The sequence below is a fragment of the Taudactylus pleione genome, unplaced genomic scaffold (assembly GCF_031769625.1).
Source record: "Taudactylus pleione unplaced genomic scaffold, aTauple2 ptg000139l, whole genome shotgun sequence".
NCBI classification, from domain to species: Eukaryota; Metazoa; Chordata; class Amphibia; order Anura; family Myobatrachidae; genus Taudactylus; species Taudactylus pleione.
The window spans coordinates 3,793,287-3,818,826 of NW_028284541.1; the positions used below are offsets into that span (position 1 = coordinate 3,793,287).

The window sequence follows — 25,540 nt, forward strand, 5'->3', positions numbered from 1 at the left end:
CCTCTGACCACTCTCTCCCCCTCTACAAGTGTGCCTCTGACCACTTTCTCCCCCTCTACAAGTGTGCCTCTGACCACGCTCTCCCCCTCTACAAGTGTGCCTCTGACCACTCTCTCCCCCCCTACAAGTGTGCCTCTGACCACTCTCTCCCCCCCTACAAGTGTGCCTCTGACCACTCTCTCCCCCTCTACAAGTGTGCTTCTGACCACGCTCTCCCCTCCTATAAGTGTGCCTCTGACCACTCTTTCCCCGTGTGCTCCTCTAAGCCCCCTACCTTTCCCATCTCAGACCATCCCGCCGCTCCTATCATCAACTATGACTTTGACTCCCCACCCCAGGGCTGCAGGCTGCCAATTACAATTAGCGTGGACAAACAGAAGCAGGGCTGTGTTCAGCACCACAAAACTTAACATATGTACTAATTCTTTCTTTAATTTATTTGGACTCTTTCTAATTTATTTTGTAACTAATTTTTTTTCTGTTTTCTGATTGTGTGTATATGTGTCTGATGGAACGTGGAGGTCTGTGGGGATTGAGGCACATGCGTTAGTGTTGTGGTGGGAGCATCACAGCATCTTACTCTGGGTGCCTTGGCTCCATGCTGCAGGTGTGTCTGGTGCCTGTGTCATTTGAACAGTGATTTAATGGAAGGGAAGGGTGTTGAGGGAGAATTAGCATTTTAAAGTGCTATGCATGTCCCATGGGGTATGGCCACACCTTTTGCAATGTTACAGAGAACTCCAAATTACCACAGTCATATCCCCCACCGGAGATGTGTCACAAGTTGATATGTCCAATGTTGAAAACAGGGGCGGAGAGGTAAGGCTGCCCATAGACACAGCATTAATGGACGACAATTTTATTATTTATTATTAGATTATGAGCCTTAATTTGTACATTGCCAGTATTTAAAGGGGCAGGGTGGACCTTTGATGCTTATTTTATTACTGTCCCTGGCAGTAATAAAACAAGGTAATACCTGGAAACAGTCTGTGGGCCAAATGTAATAGGGTGAGAGTTTAGAAATTGTGAGAGTTTAGCAGTAATCTCTCACACTGTGTACTCTCTCACACTGTGTACTCTCTCACACTGTGTACTCTCTCACACTGTGTACTCTCTCACACTGTGTACTCTCTCACACTGTGTAATCTTGGACAATGTAATAGAGTCAGAGAACATACAAACTCACATGTTTTTAGACTCAAAAAACTCTCACAATTTAAACTCTCATCCAGATGTTTCCCATTTTGAAGATAAAACTCGACCAACGTGAGAATTTACTGCTAAACTCTCATATTTCCTATAAGCCGCTTTGGTATGAGGGATTCCCTTGTGCCTACTTCCTGCTAGCATCTTTTATGTACAGTACTCTTATGTGGCCATCTTTGACCCCATTCCCATTGAATAAAGACACAACACACTATAGCTGGCAGCAGAAGATCCAATTTATTTAACACTTCCATAAAGTTGGTGGCCAGGAAAAGCAATTGCCAACATACTATTCAATTTGGTAATTGGGGTGGGTACTCCTACCCACCCCTTCAAAAGTGGGCCCATCCGAGCCCACCCAGTTCCAACGGACTGGGTTCTCCAATCCTATTGACTCGTGAAGCCAAGATTTCCTCAATCGCCACTCCTCCCTCACTAGCGGGGAGAGAGAGCATCTTCCTCTGTCATTTGCTTTTGTTGATCTTGACTCCTCCCACTTCTCCTCCTCCCATACTGGACCTCCTCTTTCTTGTGAGTTATTCCAACCTTGTATGGTCGGGGCCATGTCCCAGCCCCCCCTCTGCTCTAGCATCTGGCACATTTGCCTGCAACAAAGGCTATTCATCTAACTAGCCCCAATTTATATCCCCTATACCACATCGCTTATCTACATCGCGTCCAGAATGCGGACGCTGCTTCCGTAATCTCTCACCCTATTACATTTGGCACCTGTGAGTCTCCCAGTAACTACAAAATACTGACACTGTACCATATCATACGCCATCTGGAGTGGATTATGCACAGTTCGCATATCCCAGTCAGAGAGTTGCCTCTGATAGCTGGGCGGGCACCTGCCAGGCCCACCTGCTGTTTGGCCAGTCCCCAGACTGTGTGTGTCCTACCCGTCCATTCTCTACTCAAGATGTGGTAGCTAGTGGGAAATGTCAGACTGCCAATAGTAAAACAAAGCGTTTGCGTACCTCCCCCTGCCAGTGGCGCTCTTGGGTAGGTGCCTCACATGCCTAATGGGAAATTCACCACTGGTTTGGAGGCATACTTAAGCCCATTTGTTCCTTGCTGTTCTTTACGAATGATATGTCGACAGTCATAATGTCGACATTGACCATGTCAACATCAGATAGACAGTGATTAAATGTCGACATGACTGCTGCTTTGGCTCCAGCGGGGCATCTAGGTCCCAGCGGTCATTTGACTGTGACTTCCAATTCAGACCGCTGATTCTCTGGTAAGGAATTCTCCCCTATTCCTAACCCTAATCCCTAACCCTAAATCTCCCTCTAGTGCCTGATCTCAACCCCCCTGCAGCCTAACCCTAACCCTACTGCAGCCTAACCTCTCCTCACAGCCTAACCCTACCGCATGCAGCCTAATCCTAACCCTACTGCAGCCTAACCTCTCCTCACAGCCTAACCCTACCGCATGCAGCCTAACCCTAACCCTACTGCAGCCTAACCTCTCCTCACAGCCTAACCCTACCGCATGCAGCCTAACCCTAACCCTACTGCAGCCTAACCTCTCCTCACAGCCTAACCCTACCGCATGCAGCCTAACCCTAACCCTACTGCAGCCTAACCTCTCCTCACAGCCTAACCCTATCACATGCAGCCTAACCCTACCGCACACAGCCTAACCCTAACCCTCCACCTGCAGCCTAACTATAAAACTAACCCTCCTGCCCGTAGCCTAACCCTAACCCCCTCAAAGCTTAACCCTCCTGCCCACAGCCTACCCTAACCCATCAGCACGCAGCCTAATGCTAACCTCCCTTCGCATCCTAACCCTAACCTCCCCCCACAGCCTAACCCTCCTGCCCACAGCTTAACCATAACCCTCCTGCCCACAGCCTAACCCTAACCCCCTCAAAGCTTAACCCTCCTGCCCACAGCCTACCCTAACCCACCAGCATGCAGCCTAACCCTACTGCCTGCAGCTAACTCTACTCTCCTGTCCGCAGTCTGAACCTAACACTCTCCCCGCAGCCTAACCCTCCCACCCGCAGTCTAACCTTAACCTCCCCCCGCAGTCTAACCCTAACCCTCCCACCCACAGTCTAAGCCTAACTCTCCCACCCGCAGTCTAACCTTAACCCCCCAGGCGCAGTCTAACCCTAACCATAACCCGCAGTCTAACCCTACCACCCACAGTGTAAAACTAACCTTCCCACCCGCAGTCTAACCCTAACCCTCCCACCCGAAGTCTAACCCTAACCTCCCCCCGCAGTGTAACACTAACCATTCCCGCTGCAGTCTAACCCGAACCTCCCCCGCAGTCTAACCCTAACCTCCCCCCACAGCCTAACCCTAACCTCCCCCACAGCCTAACCCTAACCTCCCCCCACAGCCTAACCCTAACCTCCTCCCACAGCCTAACCCTAACCTCCCCCCACAGCCTAACCCTAACCTACCCCCACAGCCTAACCCTCCCACCCGCAGTCTAACCCTAACCTCCCCCCGCAGTCTAACCCTAACCCTTCCACCTGCAGTCTAACTGACATTCTGACAATGATGACATTTCACATGTCGATATTCTAATGCCATGTATGCACTAGACGATATAATGAACGATTGAACGTTCACGACATAGGCCCTCATTCAGAGCCGTACGCTCTGAGCAGAGCGCACGCTCTGCATGAGGGCCGGGCTCCTTTTTCATGGAGCGTCCTCCTGGACGCTCATATAGCTGTGGGTCACCACCCACAGGCTATACGAGCGTGCATTTTGATGGCCGCGATGGTCGTGACCATCGCGACCATCGGAATTGCGAGCCGGAGCCTGCGGTTGAGGTTTTCAACCGCAAGCTCCGGAGTGATTTTGGCTCTATCAGAGCCAAAATCACTCCCACTGACATCACTAGTGATGTCAGTGGGCCGGCTTCTGACGGGAGGCGTTCCCGTGGGAACGCCCCCGTCAGGGAGGCACGCCCCCGGCACGCCCACCAAAGGGGGCGTGCTGTCAATCAACATTGACAGCACGCCCCCTTTGATCGGACACAACGAGCGAAGGAAAGTCCTTCGCTCGTCGTGTCTGGCGCATGCGCACGACGGAGCTCCCTCCGTCGTGCGCATGCTCAGTGCAGACCATCGACCCACTTGCGAGCGTACAGCCGCTCGCGAGTGGGTCTGAATCAGGCCCATAGTTCATTATATCAACAACCAGCTATGCGCGCTCCCGCTGGTCGTTTGCGACATCGCTCATCGCCCGAACCTGCTGTCCAACCTGACGATATCGTCAGGTTGTGCAGGTTCGGGGATGAGGGAGGGTGCCGGCACTGAACAATATATCGTTCAGTGTGGACTCAATGGGCCTGATTCAGCACGGAACGCACAGATGCAGACGCACGTAATCAGTCGATGGTTTTGCTCTGCGCATGTCTCGCAGTGCGCGTGTGTGAACTGGCCAGTGTGATGGAGTATTCGTACGCATGGAGTCCGCAGCCCCGGGGACAAGTGAGTGACAGGAAGTGCCGTTTGTGGGTGGTGACGGGGGAGTGGTCGGGCAAACACAGGCGTGTCTGTGCGTTTGGGCTGCGTTTCAGGGGCGTACATAATTAAGCCCTTGCGGCGGCAGACGCAGCCTCAGGTCTAGTTGCACACAGGAAGTCTCGCTATGTCTGCGGGAGGGTCAGGTCAACGACTATTGTGCGTATGGGTCCGATGGTTCTCGATGTTACCGATGTTTCTGCTGTCTTGCCAGGTATAGAGGACGCTAGTAAATGGAAGTGGGTGGTATTATGTAGTGCTGGGCATCTGCTTATTCTGCTGCGATTGCCGTGCATATGCACTCATTAGCATATTCTCGTAGCGGCTGGGTGCGTGCGTCTGCATCCGTGCGTTCCTTGCTGAATCAGGCCCAATGTCCACTGCACAATATAATGAACGATTGAACGATATTGTTATCGTTCAATCGTTCATTATATCGTCTAATGGATACGCGGCATTAGAATTTCGACATGTTGCCTGTCAACATTTTAACAATGTGGAAATCATAACTGTCAACATTATGGTGTCGATATTATGACGGTCGACCTTTTGACTCTAGCCTTTCTTTATACACACGCTGTCCTTAGTAAGGGGTATATTTACTAAAGTGAGAGTTTTAGAAGTGGAAATGTTGCCCATAGCAACCAATCAGATTCTACTTAACATTTAACTAGCACCATCTGATTGGTTGCTATGGGCAACATCTCTTCTAATTCAGCTTAAATTTATTCCTGTTAAGTAAAAGACAAGGCACAACATAAATTGCTAAATCGAATGACACATCTAATAATAGTAAACAATATAAAAGCAATCAATATGTGAGGAAAAAAAAAACACTGTTTAATAATTGAAGATGCACAATATAAATCACCAGCTATAAATATCTCCATAGTGGTTTATATGCTTTTCCCTTCAAAGATGAATGAAATGTATGACACAGAAAAACACGCATTGCAGCAAAATATATTAATGATTGTGACATAGAAAACAGTGGAACAATGCACTTTAATGGTTTGGGTCAGCATAAGATGATGCCATAAAGATTTATTAGTCAATTAGCAATACTCAAAAATGCAGCTCATACACACTGCACTGAGAGCAACGGGAAGAGTTACCTTAGAAAGATCAGGCTTTGTAGGAAACTTCCTGCTCCCTAAAACAACCGCAACCTATCAGCCACGCCGCGGTATAAGCGACAGACGCAGCTGCTTTGAGGGGATCGGTGTGATTTACCGCCAGCAGAGGTGAATATCCTGACAGCAGCTAAGGTGAGTACAACTAACCTAACCCCCCCAACCCTCCCTTAGGGGTGCCTAGGCAATGGGGTGAAAGTTAGGGTTAGACATCACTAAGGGAGGGTTAGGGGAGGGAATTAGGTTAGTCTATACTTACCTTAGGGACGATCAGGATTTTCACCCATGTCGGGCAGCCGCTGTCGGGATTCTAACCGCCGGACTCATACCGATTCCGCCTAACCCTAACCCTCCCTTCCCCTAGACTAACCCTAACCCTCCCTTCCCCTAGCCTAACCCTAACCCTCCCGGGGTGGGCTGCCTAACCCTAAGTCTACCCCGGGAGCCCCTAACCTAACCCACCCCCCCACAGCTGTCCGCTCCTGGTGTACCTTCGATCGGGATGCCGGGCGCCGTGCTACCGGCGTAGGTAAAATGACAGGTGTCTCGATTTCAACGCCTGTCATTAGACCCTTGGCGGGATTAGACAGTCGGCATCCTGACTACATACCTCTTTGAGTGCAACTAAGTTTGTGGAGACATGCGCAGTAATGAATACAAAAATATAACTTCTTGCTTTGGAATATCAGCAGCAGAACAGTCTGTAACGCAGTGGAGTAACTACAATGGGCGCAGGGTGTTTAAAACTCCCCTCTCCGGAGACCAGCGTCGGCGGCGCTGCACAAATCACAGAGAAAATGGCGTGGTGGCCACTTCCTTGGCAATCTGCTTATAAGCAGTAGAAAAATCACTGGGAACGGAGACCTGAGCGGTAACCCCTGGCACACAGCCAGAATCTGCTCTCCTGCGCCGGCCGCTGGGGAGGAGGAGGAGGCCCACCCGAAGCCTGAGCACCGGATCCCTCCTCTCCTAATATACCTCTGCTCTGCTGTAACGTGAAGTCCGCGTATGATCAGAAAGGCTTATGAACACACGGAGGGGGTGGAACGTACGCTCGCTTGCCCAGCTTATCTTGTTAGTTCTCACAAAGAGTGAAGCATGCGGGTGTTGCAGTGTCATATGTATTTCAGTAACATCTCCATTTGCTGAATGGGCATAAACTGGGCTGTATCAAAGTGTTCTCACTAAGGCACAATTCAGAGCTAGCCTGTTGCTGGACCTGTGGGATATGCAGGTTTGGATAGAAGCATATTTATGCTGGTTATAGTATAGGGGTGCAAGTGAACCCTGATAATCATGGGGGCCATGAAACCAAGACTATGACACTGCAGAGATGGGCGAGTTATACCCGTACTTTTTTCCATACACGCATAGTAGAAGCATCTGTGGCATAGTTGCGTTCAACTCTGTTGCTGTCCCAAGGAAGCATAAAAATAAGCAGCGTGTGCTATTGCTACACTGAGACTATGCTATGCGTATGTGCTACCTTGCTTACTTCCTGCAGTCAGGTCCCCCTCTACACACTCATGCCTCATGTCATCTGTCCGTCTCCCCTCTCCCCTAGATTGTAAGCTCCTAGGAGCAAGGTCCTCTTCCCCACTGTCTCACAGCCTTCTTCTCTAGCACTTCTATGACAGCCTTCACCTTCAGAGCTGTACTGTGTATGGAGAATTGTGTTGCTAATTGTTACTTGTGCTCTGTTTATATTTAGGTTACTGTATTGTAATGTAATGTTCTGTGTACCCTTTACTGTATGTACAGCGCTGCGGACCACTTGTGGTGCCCTATAAATAAAATGTAATAATAATAATGTGTGGTAGGCTTTAAAGAGGTCGGCTCGGTATGTTGAGAGAACACGGCTCGCAGATTTATCAACAAGTGATATTCTTGTTATCACTCATCATTAATCTTAAATGGTGATCCAGCCAATCAGCTACTAACGGTCATGTGTTTAAAAAATGACAGTTAGGAGCTGATTGGTTGGAGCACCATTTAAGATTAGTAACGAGTGACAACAAGAATATCACTCGTTGATAAATCTGGGCCTTAATATACATATTTCAGTAGAAGACAGCAACATATATTTTTTTTTAGGCATTTTAAGTCCCTAAAGACCCTTCATCTCCCCAAAAAATGGGCCTGATTGCCTCAAAGGTTGGTAATTATATCCTGTATGGCAGATGTGTAATTGATATTTTTTTTCTCAGCTCAAAAAGTTAGTACCCTTTCATTTAAGTATTTTAATTAATAAAAAGGAAGATTAGACTGGCTTCAAATGGAGACTACATCAGGGTAGATTTCCTAAAACTGCCATGACATACTATGAAATGCATAATGATTTAACCCACTTGTGTACAGTAAGAGCCTCATCCAGACCCGCTCGTAAGCGCTGAGCGCTCGCAAGCGGGTCGATTCTGAGGCCCTGCGCATGCGCAGCGGCCACACTGCACGTGCGCAAGCCCCAGAGCGAGAGAGAATTTATCTCGCTCCGGGGCTCACTACAAAAGGGGTGGCTGTTGATGGTGATCGACAGCTCGCACCATTTTGTAGGCGGGGTGGGGGGGTGGCTGGCCAAACAGAGGAGTTCCCGAAGGAACGCCTGCCGTTTGGGGGCGGCCCCACTGACATCACTCGTGATGTCAGTGGTGAGCTTCCGGCTCTATTAGAGCCGAAAGCTCACTGGGGCTTGCGGCAGATGAGACCCTACCAAAAGGGTCTCGTCGCAAGCTCCAATGGTCGCGATGGTCTTGACCATCGCGACCATCAACCTGGCCGCTCGCTAAAGCTGTGGGTGGTCACCCTCATTCAGGGTGACCACCACCGCAGGAAGCGGCCGCCCTCATTCAGAGCGAGCGCTCGCATTTTGCGAGCGGCTCTGAATGAGGTCCTAAGTCTTTACTGGAGTCACATGGTATATTAGAACATGAATTTTTCCATATTATAAAATAAAAAAAAAATAAAAAAAAATCACATAGTGACACCTAACTTTCAATATGAAACGCTGTTTTCTTGTCACGCTAGAAAGCTGCATCATATATCCAATGCTTTAATTTTATGGCAATCTGCACCACAATATATGACTTCCCACGTGCAACTCAAAGCCAGACAAGGATCTCATTTGGCTGACATCAATGTCCACACAGATGGGTAATACCCAAAGGCACCATGGTGGCAGCCGTCACATCAGTCCTAAATACAGATTTGTCCTCATACAATATTGCTGCAGTCACGTCAAACTGCTCTTCTCAGCGCACCAAGACCAGTGCAACTCGGCTTGTGCAGAGTGTCTTTCTCACCCGAAAATGCGTCACAGTCGCAATGTGAAAAAACCGCTTCAGGACACTGCACTGATTAATGTGATATGCGACAAGTGTATATCTGTGTGCCGCTGAGTCTGAGGGGTCAATTTACTAAGCAGTGTTAGGAGACAGAATGAAAAGTGATAAGGTGGCAGCCAATCAGCTCCCAACTGTCATCCCACAGGCTGTGTTTGAAAAATGACAGTTGGGAGCTGATTGGCTGGTACCTTATCACTTTTCACTCTGTCTCCTAACACTGCTTAGTAAATAGACCCTTCAATCTGTATACGAAGTGCTGCCATGCAGGGCCGTGGAATTTTTTCATGCCATGTTCTGTTGTACTTTGTATAATAATACAGATACAGACTCAGTCACACACAGATATACAAGTGAGTGATCAAATTAATCAGTGAAGTCTCCTGAAGCCATTTGCACATCAGATTGTGACCATGGGACCTATTTATCAAATAATATTGTGGGCTATTCAGATTTTCTCGGGGTCTATATGCAAATATTAAGTATCCCCCAGATGTACTATGGAGGGATCGTAGCAGATATCTCCGATACCTGCTGTGGTCCCTATATTTACGACAGGGCTGCTAAACTAACAGATTTACCAAGAATAAGTCCCTATATTTACGACAGGGCTAAGCTGACAGATTTACCAAGCTCCGGAATGCGAAGCATTCAGGAGCTCGGCCCAGACATGCCGACATTCTGGCTGCCCCTTCTGGGAGGGGGCAGCCAGATTGGCAAAATCGGGGGGTAGTGGCCGGCGCTTGTGGGCGGAACTGGGGGCGTGGCCACGCAATCGCGTCATTTTGGCTCTGCCCCCACTACACAATGCCGATAATCCCGGCATTGTGAAGCAGGGGGCTGGGCCAAAGTGATGCGATTTGCCGTGAATCGCGTCACAGGCCCCCCGCTGCCGAGGATGTTCTTGTAATTCCGGGGGGGGAGGAGGGGTCGGCAGCTGCTGGGAGACTTGCCTGCCTTCCCGGGAGGTCGGGAGCGGCACCCGATTTTCGGGAGGCTCCAGACCAAATCGGGATGGTAGGCAAGTATCGCTTGGCCCTGATAGGATAACACTATCTCCAGATGGCGTTACCCTATAGTAGTCTATGGGTTGCTAACTTGCTAAATTATTTCGGAGAGGAAGCCTCTGACTTTCTCTCTCTTTCCGTCACCCCCCTGGTGATGCATGTGAAGGACAGGCACGCGCAATGTGTGCCGGGATCCTAACCAGAAAGAAGTGTTACGCTATCACATTGCTTCCAACTCTTTGCCAGGACGGGCTTATCTCAGAGCCCATCTCCTGGCAAGAACATTTTAGTAAATTTGCGTGAAGATGTTTATCTTCACTTTGCGAATTTACACCAAAAATATGTATCACATCTGCATTAATAATACAGATTGCGATAAATATGCCCCATAGACGCATTGTCGGGCAAAAAAAATGCAACACTACTTTTGCGCCACATGGTGTATTGAGGCTAGGTGTATGAGGACACATCTGTACATATATTTAAAAAAATTATCTTAAAACAGTATAGCATTGTGGTAGAGAAACATAAAGGGCATTACCTTTCTTCTTACTTAGCCATGCCACTGACGCTGGTGCCCCCGTGCTTGGCTTCCCAGAAAGCCTACTTTGGTAAACTGCTGACTCTGTAGCTTTTCTCTGGTGTAGTGCTTCATCTTTCTTAATGAACTCTGCTCGTCCTTCAGCCAGGTAAGAGCTTTTTAAGTAGGCAGCTGACTCTGCCAGGTTCTCCATGTTTAGTTTCCTTTCTGTAGAGCTGCAAGAGTCGAAGTCTGAGGCATCAAAACTTTCCGTTCTGGAACCGTTTTCTTCTTCAATAATGTCCATCATTGGTTTCATCATAGGTGAGTCTTGGTCTCTCTTTGGACTTTCCTCGGAAGCTGAGGAGCCATCGCATGACTCAATTATGAGCTCACTGTCCAGTTCGGCTTCACGCTCCTCCCTCAGTATACTATATTGTATGGATGGGGAGGCGGGGGATGGTGGCGGGCCACTGATGTGACTGAATGTCATGTAAGCAGATTGCATGGCCTCTTCTCCTGCCAGATGGTCTTCTGAAACAAGCTCTATCTCAGAGTCACCAGATTCCGTGCTGGAAGCCTCGTTATCTAGGGAAGACGGGACAGCTGGTAGCACAGGCATGCTTTTATAATCCAGCTTTTCGGAGGAAACACTGTGAGGTTTCTGCTCTTCAGCTGCTTCATAAGGAAAGCCTTTCGTTGCTTCTTTTGCCTTCATGGCGTTGATAAGTTCATCCTCAGATATCAGGAATTTACTTTGTTTCTCTGAGCCAGATGGTTCGGTATATCCATCTGGATAAACAATAACAGAAATAACATGTTGAGAAAAACAACTTCAGAGAGACTCACACTACACAGCATAAAACACTTACATTTCATTACATTATTATTAAAAAAAAAAAAAACTATGTGACGTTCCCCTTGGTGCTCCACTTTTGATGGGAAAAAAATAATTTTTAGATTTTTAGACATTTATTGAAACTTTTTAATGAGAATCCAACAGCCCAAACAAAATCACAATGGTGGCTTAAAAAATCATATATACATTTGTTGAGGGACGTTCCTAATTACATATAACCCCCCAAAGCAGTGTGCACATATCTAAGGGGGTGCAGTCTTATTGTGAATTCAGAATAGCTATACTGTTATGTGGAAAGGTTCTGAATGTTGACATGTATGTTCAAAACGTCAACATTTTGCATGTCTACTTTATGAACATATCAACGTTAGGGTTGGGCTGCGGTTAGGGTTAGAATGTACAATGTCACTAATGGGCTCAGCATGCGGCGGCATTGAAACGAAGCGAATGATGGTGGAGGGTGGTGGTGAGCCATACAATGAGCTCAGTGAGGTTGAATAGTAATGCGTGGTGGTGGGAGGAGGTGGTGAAGGGACTTGGGTGGTCATACACAGAGAGGAAGGGATCGGGAAGTGCAGAGTACTGTGTTTTAAAACTATTGAACTTGACATGATCTCTCTTTATGAAAAACTTCCTGAGCGTCATACGGACGGCCCTGTAATGTGTACAATACAATGTCCACTGCATAGCGGTTTAGCGTAAAATGCAGCTGGGTAGTATACAGTAGCATAGAAATGCCAGGTGGTGGGAAGTTGAGAGCAATGTATTGAGTTCAGTAGACTACCTTTTGAGAAAATTGGTATGGATCTGATAGGGCCGGTGGAAAAATCTGCTTGTGTGCATCAATACATATTAGTGGCAGTAGATTATGCCACAAGGTACTGTACCTGGAGGCCATACAGCTACAAAATATGAAATCTAGCACTATTGCCCGGGAGTTATTGATGCTATATACCCGTCTGGGAATACCAAAAGTGGTCCTGACGGATCAAGGTACCCCTATTGTATCTAAATTAATGAAAGATTTGTGCCGTCTATTAAGGGTAGATAGGATTACCACCTCAGTTTTATCACCTGCAAACAGATGGCCTAGTGGAACGCTTTAACCAAACCCTTAAACAGGTGATAAAGTATCACAAGAAAAGCGAGATTGGGATTTACTCCTGCCCTATTTGATGTTTGCAGTTCGAGAGGTTCCCCAATCCTCCACGGGGTTCAGTCCCTTCGAACTCCTCTATGGGAGCTCTTAGATGGATTTTAGATGAGTTAAAGGAAGGTGGGAACAACAGTCATGCCAAGATCCTAATATCGTTCAGTTTGTGTCCGAATTCTATGGCCGGTGAAGGTAGATCGGGCCACTACTGAACGAACACATGGACAGAGCTCAACAGCGTCAGAAACGCAATCACGACGTTACCACAGTCGGCCTGTCTTTCAAACCAGGAGACAAGGTACTCGAGCTTGTGCCTACTACTGAAAGCAAATTGTATGCTCAATGGTGAGGCTCTTATGAGATCATAGAGGCGGTGGGACCTGTAAACTACAGGGTACGACAGGAGGGTAGAAGAAAGGAGACACAAATTTACCATGTAAATCTATTAAAACCTTGGAAAGAAAGTGCCAGTCAGCCCACTTTAGTGGCAAAGAAAACCCCAGACTGTCAGGTACCTATTGAGGTCTCCCTCAGTCTTAGCCAGAAACAGGAAGTGCTGAGCTTAGTAGCACGAAACCAAGATGTATTCTCTGCTATTCCGGGAAACACCCAAATCATACAGCATGATATTGTTACTCCTACCGGGGTGATAATGAAGCAGAGACCCGATCGCATACCTGAGGCAAATAGTGAACAGAATAACCATATTGTCTTAGTGCCTAAGCCTTCGGGGGCTTTAAGATTCTGTAATGACTTTCGCAAGTTAAAGATAATTTCTCAGTTTGATTCCTACCCTATGCCCCAGGTTGACGAGCTGGTGGAGAATCTAGCAAAAAGCCAGTATCTCACCACTCTTGATTTGACAAAAGGGTATTGGCAGATTCCTTTGACAGAAGCTGTTAAAGCAAAAACAACCTTCTCCTCCCCAGAGGGCTTGTTCCAGTACAGAATGCTGCCTTTTGGTTTGCATGGAGCCCCAGCAACTTTCCAGAGGGCTATGAATAAGTTGCTTCAGCCCTACAGGGAGTATGCAGCTGCATATTTAGACAACATTGTCATCTTTAGCTCTGACTGTGAGTCACATCTTCCAAGGGTAGAAGCAGTGTTACAGTCTTTAAGGGCACATGGGTTTACCGCTAACCCTGAGAAATGTGCCATTGGAATGGTGTAGGCGAAATACTTGGGATATGTAGTAGGCAGGGGCAGGTTAAACCTCAGCCCAGTAAAGTGGAAGCAGTCCTCACATGGCCTAAACCCAAATGTAAATCACAACTCAGAACATTCCTTGGTCTGGTCGGTTACTACCGCAGATTCATATGTGATTTTGCCACTAGGGCGGCTCCACTGACTGAGTGCCTTAAGAAAATACGCAGACCAGATAATATAGTCTAGGCCAACAGAGACTGCTTGGCAGGATTTAAGACGAGCCTTGTGTGTATAGCCTGTTTTGCAAGCTCCTGACTTTAAGAAGCAGTTTGTGTTGCAGACTGATGCCTCTGGGACAGGCTTAGGAGCAGTCCTTTCCAAGGAGATAGATGAGAAGGAGAAACCTATACTCTATCTTAGCCGGAGATTGCTGCCCAGAGAACGCAAGTACTCAACTGTGGAACAGGAGTGCTTGGCAATTAAGTGGGCAGTAGAGTCGCTAAAATATTATCTGTTGGGGCGAGAATTTCGGCTTGCTTACTCCCTTACAGTGGATGCACACAAACAAAGAGGTGAATGCCCGGTTGAGCCGCTGGTTTTTGGCTTTACAGCCATTTAAATTTGAGGTACAGCATCAACCAGGGAAACAGCACCTCAATGCTGATGCCCTTTCCAGAAGGTTTGTGGGTCCCGAACCTCCAAGCAATCGTATGGTAAAGGTAGGGGAGGAAGAGGGGGTGCAAGGCGAGCTCTGGAAAGTGGTAGAGAATTGTGTTTGCGGTTGGATGACGCAAATAGAAGTTGGCGAGGCAGAGAGCTCGTGTGAAAAAGTTTTAACTTCACCAGGGTGGTTGTAGCTAAGGGGGAAGGAGTGTGACAGGGACAGCATACTTTCACATGATGTTGATGTGAAGCAGCATGTTTGGCAAGAGATGGAGCAATAAACTGCATGGTAATGAGATCCAGTCCAGGTTTTCCTGGGACCAGTTGTAAGGTACAAGCAGGGCTAATTAGCAGGACCTGTTATCTGTCTTTAAAGTTGTGTCAGTGCAAATCCACAATGATCCTGATGGTGAATTAATCGCCCAGGTTATAGGCCGAGGGTGACTAGGGTTAGGGATCCTGGACCTGAGGGTCCACTAAAAGAACTGTGTTGCTGTATGGAAGATTCTGTGGGGTTGGGTATGAAATCCTGGCTGTCAGGATGCCGCAGGTCAGAATACCGACAGCGGCATCCTGACAGCCAGAATCCCGACACCCATAAGGAAGGATGGTAACTCTCACCCTAACCCCTACCCTAATCCTCCCTGGTGCCTAACCCTAACCTCCCCCTCTAGTGCCTAAGTCTAACCTCCCCCTCCCCCTAAACCTAACACTCCCTCCTCGGTGCCTAAACCTAACCTCCCCCCAGTGCCTAAACCAAACCTCCCCCTCCCCGCACCCTAATCCTCCCTCCCTGATGTCTAACCCTAACCCTCCTCCTAGTGCCTAACCCTAAACCCGCACCCTAACCTCCCCCTAACACCCCGATACTTACCTTTGGGATGCCGGCGGTCGGCATACTGGTGCCGAGACCCGACCGGCTTCCCGATTGTATACCGTGTACATATATGTGTGTGTGTATATATATATACATGCCAAATACAATATAGTCTTTCACATCAATACCTGGAGTGCCGCAGTCTTATTGGTTTCTGCATCATTATTTTTACTGAAGGCACCCACTGTACCAGTAACCTTATCGTATCTAGTAGCAACGAGTGCCGGTCTTCTTTGCTGTTCTATATATATATATATATATATATATATATATATATATATATATATATATACACTGTGTGTGTATAATATATATATGTGTGTGTGTGTGTGTGTATAATATATATATGTGTGTGTGTTCTATCGATCTTTACATCTCTCTATGGGCCTGATACAGAGATGGACAGTATTGCAGTAGTGTGAATTTATGCTATTGCTGCAACCAATGGGCTTCCTACTTAGACGCCCACTGGCTGCGGCTCTAATCTGCTGATCGGACATCGGCCGCACCTTTGCACATTAGAGCAACCGTATGGCTGCTCAGAATGTCTGACGTTATATGGCCACCGATGTCAGTGGAACTGTGTCTTTCGACGCAGTCTCTGACACCGACTCGCCCACTGATGACAGTCACTGCCTCAGTCACCGCCCAGGAATGCCTATCAGAGTTGCATGGATCGTCATGTAATTCCAATCGGCGTCCACCGGTGGTAACCTTTTTAAATGCATCCACCTCTGAATCAGGCCCTGTCTATTTATCCATCCTACCTGTGTCCCCTTGTGACACCCATGAAACGGACACCCCTAGGACTGTGAGGGGTTAATACCACTTTGGGCAAGGAAGGAGTTAATACATGTCTCCCCAGCACGTGTGAAGCAAGGGGACAGCTGGTGCTGATTGGATGAGCCTGTCCTGTCTCTCAAGCGGTGGGTGTGGTCAGGTGCCCGCGAAGAAGAGGGTGAAATATAGAGGGCGTGCCAGGAGTTGAGGAGAGGTGTGGCGTGCAGCACGAGGACAGCGGGCAGAGACCGCCAAGCTGCAAAGCTCTAGTGGAGTGTGGAGCAGCCGAGCCGGGAGCGTGGACGCCGGGGACACGCGGAAGATAGACCGGGTCAGGTGAGCCACAGCAACGAAGAGCAGCACACCATTAAGGCGTCCAGCGCAGCAGCAAGAGCCGCTCGTGGAGGTACACAGCCACAGTGGCAACACGCAGTACAGGGTAATCATCCCCCCTGCCCCATACCACAGCAGCAGCCATCATAGGGTAACTTCAAAGCACCCTCATTTCAGTTATACTACTTATAAGAGAAGTCGCTGTCCTATTGTGATTTATAACTTTTTCTGCCAACCACAAGATGGCCGCAGGCCAACAGCAACAATTGCTTTGAGTTGCCATGCTGCCAACCACAAGATGGCCACCGATTAACTGCAGTATAGACATACAGCTCCAGCAGTGGAAAAGTTACATAGCCTTGCACCAGAGGTAGCTACAGAAGTGGTGAGTGGAAGATTGATTGCACCACAGGCAGAGCTGCACTGACACTCAGTAGTACTGGACTTTCTCATACCTTGTTGCAAATAGCAGAACCTCAGTGTTACTTTCACTTTCAGTATATAGGAGTTATCTGCTTCACTGACCAAGCTCACCAATATTTACCCTGCATGTTTTCCGGATCACACCAAGACTGTCCTATTTCACAGCACAGTGATTCTTTGATACTTGAAAGCTGGAATACACTACTGAAAGGAGATAATATAGCCCTTCAACCTGGGATAGAACTGCGGGACACTTTACAGTAACAGTTGTTTAGGAATATTGAATAACCTGATTGCCTGAGAATTGAATGTGCTTATAGAGAGAAAAGTGGAATTAACATTCAGTGACTGAATTGCTGTACTGTGTACAGGACTTCCATATACACATTGGCGATTCTTCCCTCCCAGATTTAATATTAACAAATGCTACACTAAGTGGGACTAGTACCATGGTCAACTTAAACTGATCTATAAGAGCTCCACCAGCTGCAGCAGCGAAGACGGGTAGGAATACAGTGTTTTGTGTTTAAGGTCATCTGGACATTGAAACTGTTAGTTTAGTACTGATATCATTGCTGAATTGTTTTCTTGTAGTGTGCAACCGTTTGAGATAAGAATGTATGCTCAATACTGAATTCAACTGTGAATAGTAACGTAAAAGTTGCCTTACATTGTATGGTCATACTGCCGAAGTATTATTACACCAATCCGTATGGTGCCGTGCAAATGCCATTGTTTTTATGTGTAATCTCATTATTGATGTTTTTCCCACTGATGCAATACAAAGGCTGCCTCATTGAATGCGGAGTGTTATTTATGCAAGTGCCCTGCCGACTCTCTAATAAACCTGTGTTCACAAAATAAAAACCACAAGCTGCCTCGTCACCCCTTCATGTGCTTCCATTACTCTCACCTCTCCGTAAGTCGAGTGAAGATTGAACCACAACACACAAGGTAAACTCTTTACTTACCACATAAAGGCAAGGTTACCACAACTGGCGTCACGAACAGGATTAACGGAGTCCAAAGTGAGAAGGTTGGAAGTATAGAAGAGCCATGTCGACCGATCCACCAGCCCAGGCAGTACCGCCTGCTGGCGCAGGAGCACCGATCAACCCCCCTGTGGCACAGATCAATCCTATCACGCTCCCCTATTACTTCGGAGCCCCGTGGCTCCCCACGTATTCTGGTGAGGACCATGGCACAGAAGGAAGCACTCTCACCGAGTTTAAAAGGAAGATGACCTCTTTGTTCCGTTTGTACCCGCTAAGTGATCAGCAGCAGGTCGAGATCCTCATTGGGCAATTGAAGAATTTGGCACTCAGGGAAGTGACGTCCTGGCCCGCCAGAGAAAAACAGAACGTAGAACAAGTCCTTAAACGACTGGCGACCACTTTTGATGCCCGTACCTTATCCACCTTGAAAATAAGGTTATATGCATGTAAACAAAAACCTGGGGAGAGTCTGCGTGACTACGCCCTCACTCTGCAGGAGGCCTTGAGGGCAATCCAGGCTGTCGATCAGGAAGAAGTCAGGAACCCGGATGAGACCTTGGTCACCCAATTGATAGAGGGAGCTAACAGAGAAGGAACACGAGTTCAACTGCGACTACTGCGACTACAACTTCCGACGCATACTTTCTTAGACTTTAAAGAAGCGGCTATCAAAATGTTGGGCACGGTCGAAGAGCATAATACGGAATTCCCAGAATTACCAAGTCAGTCCTACTCGGCAGAAGCTGGCTTACGGAATGCATGTCAGGCACCCAAAGAAACCAACCCCGCCTCCCATGGGCTGCAGCTGCCATCCCCTGACCCAATACAACTGTTGAGGAAACAGATGGAAGAAATGACATTGGGAATGGCAGAGATACGTAGGGAGGTGCATAGCCTAGCTCAATCCCAACCGGCGGATTATGAAGAGCCGCGGTGGCGGCCGAGAAGACAAAGGGCTGATGACTGGTGGGAACCACCTCGGGGACAAGGGAGAAGATCAACAGATCGGTTTGATGCTCAAGGCCGTCCCATCTGCAGGCGGTGCCAGAAGGCAGGTCATGTGGAGAGACACTGCAGGCAAGAGGAGACGTTAAACTGCAACACCCCGAGGGTGGGGGTCAAGCCTCGGGGAGAACAGGAAGAGTAGACCCGAATCCTGAAGAGTGGTGGCCCCGGTATGTCGGGACGTGTCCGACAATCCCAATTGTCATAAATGGCGTGGAAGTTTTGGCCATGTTAGACACAGGATCCCAAATCACCACCATACAGCTACCTGCTTTTCAACGCTATTGGAAGGAGGGGCAGTTGCTGATGCCACCTCCCTCATGGCTGCAACTAATTGCTAGTAACGGACTGGGGATCTCCTGCGTGCGGTACTGGGAGGCTAATATGCAGATCGGAGAAACCCTCCTTCCACTACAGGGATGTCTGATCACTGAGAGCAGTGAAGCTAAAGTAGCACCGGTGATTCTAGGAATGAACGTCTTACAGCAATGTCCGGAGGAGCTATTGGCCACACTAAGGAGTGAATTGTCTCAGTTGGTCACCGGGGAGCGAAGAATCATACAGAAGACTATCAGGGTGCTTCAAGGTCACCAGAGGTTCGCCCATAATGAGGGAGAGATTGGAAAGGTTAGACTAATGGATAGTACGCCCATCAAATTGCAACCCAATTCAGAGACCATCCTCTGGGGCAAGGCACGATGCGGACCAGCTGGCAGAAGCTATGAGGCCTTAATTGAACCCTGTTTAACGTCCGCTCACCAGGAGGCGGTAGTAGCCAGTACCCTAGTCACTGTGAAGAACGGACGAGTCCCAGTGCGGATCTTAAATCCCCATAATTACGCAATCAAGTTGTATCGATGCCAGCCACTGGCCCGATTATTGTGGACCTCATTTCAAGATGTCGTATATCCATCCTTACAAGCTAATCAGTGTCAAGTAACCACGGAGAGTAGTACAGCTGATGAGCAGGAAGATGAATGGTGGGCAGAGATTCAGGTAGGGGATGGCAGTACACCGAGAGACCATAAGGCCGGAATCCTCCAGGTTGTGAAGAATAATGCTGAGACTTTCAGCCATAGCCCTACAGATCTGGGTATCGTGAAGGAGATACACCATCGTATCCTGACAGGGGATGCCCCACCCATAAAGGAGCGGCATCGCCCATTGGCACCAGCGCTATATCAGCCCGTACGGCAACTGTTGGAGGACATGAAGAGCAATGGCATCATCAGAGAGAGTCACAGCCCATGGGCAGCCCCATTGGTGTTAGTTCGCAAAAAGGATGGCCAGCTAAGATTCTGTGTAGACTACAGGAAGCTGAATGCTATCACACATAAGGATGCCTATCCTCTACCCCGAATTGAGGAGTCTCTGACGGCGCTCAAATCTGCCAAATATTTCTCAACCCTACATTTGACCAGCGGCTACTGGCAGGTTCAGATGAAGGAAGAGGACAAGGAGAAGACTGCCTTCGTCACACCAATGGGGCTCTATGAATTCAACCGTATGCCATTTGGCTTATGCAATGCTCCCGCCACCTTCCAACGCGTGATGGAGCATTGTCTAGGCCATAGGAATTTCGATGTGGTTCTCCTATAATTGGATGACATTATCATCTTTTCAAAAACCTACTCTGACCATCTGCAACACTTACGGGAGGTTTTCCAACAGCTGACTAGATTCGGTCTGAAGCTGAAGCCATCCAAGTGCCACCTGCTCAAGCCCCGAGTTCAGTACTTAGGTCACATTGTAAGCCCTGAGGGTGTGACCCCGGACCCCGAAAAGGTGAAAGCGGTATTGGAATGGCCCATCCCGCTGACAGTCAAAGATGTCCGACGGTTCCTTGGATTTGTAGGATATTATCGACGGTTTGTGAAGAACTTTGCCAAAGTCGCCGCCCCTCTATTAGAAGTTCTACGAGGGATCCCTAAGGATAAGTATAACAAACGAATTCCCATAGAGTGGACGACTGAACGACAGACAGCCTTCGACCTGCTGAAGAAAGTCTTGACAGAGGCCCCTGTGCTGGCCTACCCAGATTACAACCACCCGTTCCGGCTGTACACGGATGCCAGCAAGCAAGGGTTGGGAGCTGTACTTGCCCAAGTTCAGGAAAATCAAGAGCGTGTGATCGCTTACGCTAGTCGCAGTCTACGTCCCACCGAACGGAACGACGCCAATTACAGCGCCTACAAACTCGAGTTTCTTGCCTTGGTGTGGGCAGTGACAGAAAAATTCAGAGACTATCGAGCGGCAACACCGTTTGTAGCTTATACGGACTGTAACCCACTGGCTCATCAAGCCACCACCCCTCTAGGAGCTTTGGAACAAAGGGGGTCCTCCAGACTGGCCAACTACCAGTTCAAAGTAGTATACAGAAGTGGGCAAAGTAACGCGAATGCTGATGCACTCTCCCGGCTACAGACGGGCGAAAGTGAATTGGAAGGAATAGACAGGTGGGAGCAGATTGAAACTCCCAACTTCAGTTTGAAAAGAAGAGCACCGGAACAGAATGCTATGGTTCCCATCCCTGCGAGAGTGCAGGAAATTCAGGGCGTGGAGATGGAAGGAGATCGGACTGTCTGGCAGGACGCAAGCCCAACCTTAAAAAGGGTGAAACAGTTGCTGGCCTCTCGTCAGGGGTTGGCCCGAATTCAGAGACAAGCTGCAACCCCGGACCTAATCCAATTGTGGCGGCAAAAGGACCGTTTGATGTTGCGAAGAGGCCTATTGCTACGACAGAGCACAGATCCAAAGACACATCTGTTGATTGAGCAGTTGGTGGTGCCCCCTGTGAAAATCGATCTTATCCTACGGGCCTATCGTGATCACTCTGGCCATTTCGGCTGTCAAAAGACCGAGATGACCCTACGTCGAAGATTTTACTGGGGGAATATGCGTCAGGATGTGGAAGACTGGTGCAAATCTTGCGAAATATGCACAGCACGTAGACCGGCTCCATCAGAAGAGAAAGCACCGCTGCACCCCATTGTTACCCGACAACCACTAGAACTCGTAACTATCGACCATGTGAAGCTAGAACCAAGTAGCAATGGATATCAATATGCTGTAACCATAATTGACCATTACACCAAGTTTGCCGTTGTACTGCCAGTTCGGGATCTCACGGCAAAGACGACAGCAGAAATAGTCTGGCGAGCATTTGTACGGCCCTACGGGTACCCTGCTAGTATTCTGACGGATCAGGGGCCTGCGTTTGAAGCCCTACTCTTCCAAGAACTATGCCAGTTGTACGGGTGTGTGAAATTACGCACTACAGCATACCATCCTCAGTGCAACGGGGCCTGCGAAAGGATGAACCAAACTGTGATAAATTTACTCCGAGCTGTACCCCTTCCACAAAGACGTGAGTGGCCCACTCTGCTAGCAGAACTGATCTTTGTCTACAACAACACTGTGCACAGCTCCACAGGATACACGCCATATTATCTGCTTTTTGGACGATCTGGGAAACTACCCGCTGACGTTCACTTAGGCCTGGCTTCGGATGATGCCACAGATTCTTGCTTCCAAGGGGATTGGGTCGTAGAACACCAGCGTAGATTACAGACTGCTCGAGCTCTTGTGGACCAACGTATGGATGCTATCCGTGATCGACAAAAGGATCGATACGATGCGACCGCACATGCCAGACCATTAACCGTAGGAGATGTCGTGCTAAGGCGAAATAATCGGCGGCACAGCAAATTGGATTCGCAATGGGAGCCTGATCCATATGTAGTTACCGGCATTCCCAACGCTGAAATAGCCGTGTACCAGATTGATAAGGTAGAAGGTGGTCAACCGAAAGTTGTACATCGGGATCAACTCAAATTGTGCCCTAACCCTCACAGAGCTCCAGAATTACTACCTGATTCTCCACCATCACACCCAGCCCGAGATCAGTTGTCGATGCTAAATGACCCATTGAGTCTTGTCCTGAGTATGTATTGGCCTGTCGTGGCCGGTTCCCCGACCCCAGAAATGAGGCAATCGCCTGTGGTTGAGGAAGTCATTGCAGACGTCCCTGAAATTGGTGAAGTGAGACGCTCGACCAGGAGCACCCAAGGAATACTGCCCACGCGTTACAGACAATAGAGAGGTCGGTAGAGGCACCTTTAGTACTGTTTATATTTTCCTGATTGCACTAATCTGTTTGACATTGATATGTTGTATTTATGTGTACATTTGTGCTAGTGTGATAGTTAATGGTTAGGCGTAGTCAGGATCATGATCTATTCATCCTATGTTCATTGATGCCGAGGATTTGTGACTTACAGATGCCAATACTCTGTTATTTGGGAATTATCCTTTGTTCTGTTTCCCTTTATTATTGGACCAAGCGTGAGGACACGCATCATTTCAGTATGGAGGGATGTGACACCCATGAAACGGACACCCCTAGGACTGTGAGGGGTTAATACCACTTTGGGCAAGGAAGGAGTTAATACATGTCTCCCCAGCACGTGTGAAGCAAGGGGACAGCTGGTGCTGATTGGATGAGCCTGTCCTGTCTCTCAAGCGGTGGGTGTGGTCAGGTGCCCGCGAAGAAGAGGGTGAAATATAGAGGGCGTGCCAGGAGCTGAGGAGAGGTGTGGCGTGCAGCACGAGGACAGCGGGCAGAGACCGCCAAGCTGCAAAGCTCTAGTGGAGTGTGGAGCAGCCGAGCCGGGAGCGTGGACGCCGGGGACCCGCGGAAGATAGACCGGGTCAGGTGAGCCACAGCAACGAAGAGCAGCACACCATTAAGGCGTCCAGCGCAGCAGCAAGAGCCGCTCGTGGAGGTACACAGCCACAGTGGCAACACGCAGTACAGGGTAATCATCCCCCCTGCCCCATACCACAGCAGCAGCCATCATAGGGTAACTTCAAAGCACCCTCATTTCAGTTATACTACTTATAAGAGAAGTCGCTGTCCTATTGTGATTTATAACTTTTTCTGCCAACCACAAGATGGCCGCAGGCCAACAGCAACAATTGCTTTGAGTTGCCATGCTGCCAACCACAAGATGGCCACCGATTAACTGCAGTATAGACATACAGCTCCAGCAGTGGAAAAGTTACATAGCCTTGCACCAGAGGTAGCTACAGAAGTGGTGAGTGGAAGATTGATTGCACCACAGGCAGAGCTGCACTGACACTCAGTAGTACTGGACTTTCTCATACCTTGTTGCAAATAGCAGAACCTCAGTGTTACTTTCACTTTCAGTATATAGGAGTTATCTGCTTCACTGACCAAGCTCACCAATATTTACCCTGCATGTTTTCCGGATCACACCAAGACTGTCCTATTTCACAGCACAGTGATTCTTTGATACTTGAAAGCTGGAATACACTACTGAAAGGAGATAATATAGCCCTTCAACCTGGGATAGAACTGCGGGACACTTTACAGTAACAGTTGTTTAGGAATATTGAATAACCTGATTGCCTGAGAATTGAATGTGCTTATAGAGAGAAAAGTGGAATTAACATTCAGTGACTGAATTGCTGTACTGTGTACAGGACTTCCATATACACATTGGCGATTCTTCCCTCCCAGATTTAATACTAACAAATGCTACACTAAGTGGGACTAGTACCATGGTCAACTTAAACTGATCTATAAGAGCTCCACCAGCTGCAGCAGCGAAGACGGGTAGGAATACAGTGTTTTGTGTTTAAGGTCATCTGGACATTGAAACTGTTAGTTTAGTACTGACATCATTGCTGAATTGTTTTCTTGTAGTGTGCAACCGTTTGAGATAAGAATGTATGCTCAATACTGAATTCAACTGTGAATAGTAACGTAAAAGTTGCCTTACATTGTATGGTCATACTGCCGAAGTATTATTACACCAATCCGTATGGTGCCGTGCAAATGCCATTGTTTTTATGTGTAATCTCATTATTGATGTTTTTCCCACTGATGCAATACAAAGGCTGCCTCATTGAATGCGGAGTGTTATTTATGCAAGTGCCCTGCCGACTCTCTAATAAACCTGTGTTCACAAAATAAAAACCACAAGCTGCCTCGTCACCCCTTCATGTGCTTCCATTACTCTCACCTTTCCGTAAGTCGAGTGAAGATTGAACCACAACACACAAGGTAAACTCTTTACTTACCACATAAAGTCAAGGTTACCACACCCTGACAACACTACAGCCTGTCTGCGTGTACCCGCAAATATCGCAGAAAGTGTTTTTTTACATATTCTTTTGGAGGGGGTGTTTTATTATTTGACAATGGTGGAAGTGATTCTAAGACACTTAACTTTTTTTGTTATAATTTTTTCCACTTGGTTTATCTAAAGGTTTGTGATTTCTTATTAATCTCATTATTTTTTTCTGTTTAGCCCTTCTACTCCACAGTAAAGTGTCAGCCCTGCCTGAGCTCACCTTCCAACACCTGCATTACGGCCTTAAGGCACACATTCACTCAAAGACATGACAACGACGCACGATTACAACAGTGTAACCGTGCAGTCGTTTGTCAGTCTGTGCTGTGCCTACACTGACCGAGCAGTCATTAACTCGTTAAAAACATTTTAGTGAGCCATTTGCAAACGATTAATGAACGACTGAATGATAACGATATCGTTATCGTTCAATCACTCAATTTAA

At 48.0% G+C, this 25,540-nt stretch overlaps 1 protein-coding gene across 1 annotated transcript in view; it reads right to left on the reverse strand.

Moving 5' to 3' along the window:
* Nucleotides 1–25,540, reverse strand: part of RTN1 (reticulon 1) — a 228,157-nt gene that overhangs the window by 97,536 nt on the left and 105,081 nt on the right. The window contains exon 3 of the mRNA XM_088473717.1: nt 10,725–11,495. Coding sequence (XP_088329843.1) covers nt 10,725–11,495 — 771 coding nt within the window. The remainder of the gene's footprint in view (nt 1–10,724; nt 11,496–25,540) is intronic.